Here is a 4,506-nt window from a genome sequence, read left to right on the forward strand (position 1 = left end):
TTTTTTCTGGGAAACATAATAAATAGGAATCAATTAGTTTTTTGTGAAAAATCAAAATTTTGTCATCAAGGTTATTAGAATTATAAAGGTCTGACCAACTTTCACTGGCCAGCCATGATCCAAAAGAAAAAAGTCCTGCGTCACTGAGGGGACGGCAAACCCCAAAGGAGGTAGTAAAGGAATGTTCAATGGCTGAGGAGGGAGAAAAAAGAAGACAATAGTGGTAACTGCCTCCTAGTGGTGGCAGTGCTTGCGGGGAGTTATAAAACTTACTCATGTTTGAACAAATAACATCCGGAGAGGTGTTACCTTTTGTTGTAGATATTTTAACCAGTTGTTTAATATTAAGAGAGGTGCAGATAGAGTCTATCCTCAGGTCATTCCCATCATCAAGTAAGCAAATACCAGCGTTCGGATACTTTGACAACACAAATTCAGCACTTATAAGAAATTGTTGTATAAATTTGCGTTTCTGGTCAATACATTGGTTAGGGGAATGATAAAAGACAGTGGTTACAATTAAATTAAAAGAGTGGGGAAGTACTTTCGGTCGAAGGCTCAGCCATAGAATTTCATCATAATCTGATAAGTTGGGGGTGGGGATGAGATTAGGTTGGAGGTTATCTTGGACAAAAAATAATATACCACCCCCTTTTTTCCCGAGAGGGTGGTTGGGAGGGCGAAGTTTTATAAACTGAGTATAATTGCTAATTTTTAGGAAATCTGGGTTCTGGGACTGAACCTCTGTCACAACAATAATATTAATTTTATGAATTTCAGAGATACCCTCGAGTTCGGTAATTTTGTCAAAATTCAGGCTCTCAGCATTGGTAAGTAGGAAAGTTGGAAATTTAAACCGATTTGGGTATTGGGATTTTTTTTCAATTCGTGATGGAGTTATTTGGGGTTGAAGTTTGTGAGAAGGGTGTTGTGGGTAAGGGTGTGGTTTTGAGGCATTATTAAAAGGCGGGACTGGACCGGGCTTGAGAGAAAAGGAGGACAGCAAACAAATTATGGGAATATTATTAAGTTGGGATGGAACTGCGGTGGAATTCGTCTTACTATTTGAGGTTTTAAAAATTTTGCATGAATGTGTTACCTGTGGATCATTCTGCCTGCTTACTCTTAAACCAGAGTCATATTGGTAGGGTAGCAAGGGGGGATAAAGTGCCAGGGAAGGGAGAAAGGTTTCCTGGTGATCTGGGAATAAGTCAAATTGGGAGTGATCTTTATATGCGGGTTGGGGGGGGGCAAGATGATGCTGAGGGAGGGAAGTAAGGTGGGGGGTGTCTGAGAGGGGAGAGGTTGGGTTTGCTTCGGCAAATAACGGGTGGAGTCCAGAACCGGTCGGTAACTTCTTGGACGCACGGAGAAGAACGGAGTCGAAAGGAAGGGGATTTTTGGGAGGAAAATGAGTAAGGGGGGTTTGGGGATGGTCCGAATTGAGCAAAGTGATTGGTGGGGTTGGACAGACTGGGCAGGCGTAAGTACAGTGGGCGGAGGATTGTTTTGAGGGATGGGTTCCAGAGGTATAATGCACTGTATCGGGTATGCAGGGGGATAAGATTGAAAGTTGAATGGAACACGACCTAAAGGAGGGGGGGGGTCGTGAATACTTTCGGCGTCGCCCTAAAAAACGTTGGTTTTGTGGCCCAGTTTTGTGGAACCTACTACGACTCTTAGGTGCCTTATCAGAAAAGTAAGAACTTGCACTAGATTTACACCGCTAGTTTTGTTGTTGTTGTTACGCAGCTACACAGTATAATTGCTCAAATGTTCAAAACAGGTAGATACTGTCATACGATGCAACTGATATAGGGTTGAGCAGAATAAATTGAAAATGAGTGTGATTTTCTGTGATTTACTTGATATATTTCAGTAAATGGTAGACCATCATGACGCATAAGCTTGCAGCAAAAAGTGAATAAAATCTGATACAAAACAGGCCAAAGTATTTTTTGGGGGAGGCTCTTTTACCTAGAATATTAGAGTGGTTTTACCTCCATATCTAAATTTTTTGCATCCTCATATCAATAAAAAAAGGAAAAGAATATTTCTTTTGGAGGAGGGATGGGGGGACTTTAAAATTTTCTATAGAAGAGAATCCTTTCCCCTTCCGCCCCTATGTATGGATGTCAAAATAATAAAAACTTTCTTGTCTTTATTTTTTTTTTAGGTGGTACAAAATGAGTTTTAAGAACTTCAAAGACAAGATTGAAGAAAATGATACTGTGATGCTGTATTTCAGTCCACATTCAATACATTTTGTTAAAGTTATGCCAAAAATTGTTAGTAGAAAAGGGAATGAAGTTGAAAATATATTCCAAACAGTTCGTGGTGCTCTTAAAGTGATGGACCTAGTTGGAATGAGATACGGGGCTAAAGTGAATCTTAGCAAGGGATATGGATATATTCTTCAGCCAACACCTGAGTTATGGACTGTTACTTTTCCCCACCGAACCCAAGTTTTGTATACTCCAGATATAAGCATGGTACTGCTTCAGCTAGACATTAGACCTGGATGTATTGTTGTAGAGTCTGGGACAGGGAGTGGCTCGTTGTCTCATGCATTGATCAGAGCCATCGCTCCTGATGGGAAGTTGCATACCTATGAATTTCATGAACAAAGAGCAAAGATTGCATCTGAAGAGTTTAAAGAGCATGGGTTTGAAGATTTAGTTGTTGTACACAACCAGAATGTTTTTGAAGCTGGTTTTGGGCTTGAAAATGTTGCTGACGCAGTTTTTCTTGACCTACCTTCTCCTTGGCTAGCAATTAACCATGCGTTAACCTCTTTAAAAAGTAATGGGAGGATTTATTCCTTTTCACCATGCATAGAACAAGTTCAAAAAACGTTTACTGAGCTGGAAAAGCTTCGATTTTCATAAATAACGATGATAGAGTGTCTTGAAAGAGAATTCCAAGTCATAAATATAAGTGTAGCTGACTCTGATTTATTTTCTTTTGACGATGACAGTATGAGTCCTTCTTTAAAAAGTTTTAGAGGTTTTACTGCCCCTCTGAAAATGCCAGGACATACTGGGTATTTGACATTTGCTACTGCTCCAATGAAGTCCTCTTTATCTTAAGAAATACAGGTAGTTAATGGCTCCTAGTGAAGGCAAAGCTCTCTTAATAAACTCATGACGTCCCTGTTTTCGGCCTTGAATCTAGATTTAGACTCGTTAGAAATTGAATTAGACATATATAATGCAAATTAATTATAAGGTCAATCCAGAGTCACTCCCAAGGAGTGATTCTTCCTTCAGGAAAAAAATTGACAATGTGCACAGGCACATACCAAGGGGGTGACCTCTTTCCCCAAAATCTTATTTTGAACAATTTCTTTTGTTATTTCCTTTAAGATTTGTTCATTTGTGCAAAGAGATATACTGGATGCCCCAGCCGAAATACTACAGGTCAGTATCTTAGGAATCATTCATCAGACCAATAATTGTTTTCAGTGTTGTTTGGTCTTAGGATAAAAGGTAATGATGCGACTTGTGAAGGGGGAGGGTCCCTTAGAGAAGACAGTATCAAAATTTCCATTGCGGTCCCTGTAAAATGTTACATGCTTGGAATCTAAGAAAAAAGAAGTGGGGGTTGTTGAAGAAAAAAGAATTGAAAAATAAACATGCCCCTTACAGTTACTTCATATGGGAAAACTTGGGCTCTGGATAACGTAGCGAAAGATACATTTGAACTTGAGTAAAAATAATTGATAAAAATCAAGGAGAGGATTAGTGGTTATCTTACAGTAAACAATTGGTAAGTTGGCTACTAGTTTCTGACTTGCTTGTACAATTTACAAGTAATATTTGACTAATATTAACGAAAAAAAAGAAACTCTCCGAAACTTCTATAAAAAGAGCACCAAGATCTTTACCTCTTGGATGATTTGGAAAAGAGTTTTTTTTAAACCTCTTGAGATAGCCATAAATATATGGCTATCTCAAAATTTTAATTGGTTGTGTTTTGGGAAATGGTGGGCGTGAGAGGGGGGTTAGTTGCCCTCCCATCACTTTCGACTATTAAAACGGGCACTAGCCCTTTCAATTTTTTAATCGAATGAGCCCCTCTTGAAGTTTCTACGACAATGCCTTCTATACAAACCTTATATACCCCCTGGGCATAACTTACAACCCTTGTTCTGAGGGCTGTGGGGGGAATGTCTTCCTCAAAGACATAGTTTCCGGATTTTTCAACTACGTTGAACAAAATGTCCATCTCAGAATTTTTATTGGATGTGTTTGGGGAAATGGTGGGCGTGGGAGGGGTGTTAGTTTTCCTCCAATCACTTTTGATTATTAAAAAGGGCTCTAGCCCTTTTAATTCCCAATTGAATGAGCCCTTTTTGAAGTTTCTATGACAACGGTCTCTATAAAAAAAACCTTATATGCCCCCCTGGAATTACCCTTGCCCTAAAGGGTTTTGGGGGAAGGGGGGTTTATCATCCTCAAAGACCTAATATCCAGAACTTCAACTACGTTTAAAAAAGGCTATCTC

General features: G+C 39.3%; 1 protein-coding gene across 1 annotated transcript; it reads left to right on the top strand.

Moving 5' to 3' along the window:
- Nucleotides 1-2,141: 2,141 nt before the first annotated feature.
- On the top strand, nucleotides 2,142-3,155 carry Trmt61 (tRNA methyltransferase 61). The gene is given in 1 exon segment (XM_089106622.1): nucleotides 2,142-3,155. A coding segment is annotated over 1 exon segment (903 nt). The 5' UTR covers nucleotides 2,142-2,186; the 3' UTR covers nucleotides 3,090-3,155.
- Nucleotides 3,156-4,506: the final 1,351 nt, after the last annotated feature.

This window comes from Artemia sp. Qi Xiang Cuo, chromosome 21, assembly GCF_049724085.1.
Source record: "Artemia sp. Qi Xiang Cuo chromosome 21, ASM4972408v1, whole genome shotgun sequence".
Lineage (NCBI taxonomy): Eukaryota > Metazoa > Arthropoda > Branchiopoda > Anostraca > Artemiidae > Artemia > Artemia sp. Qi Xiang Cuo.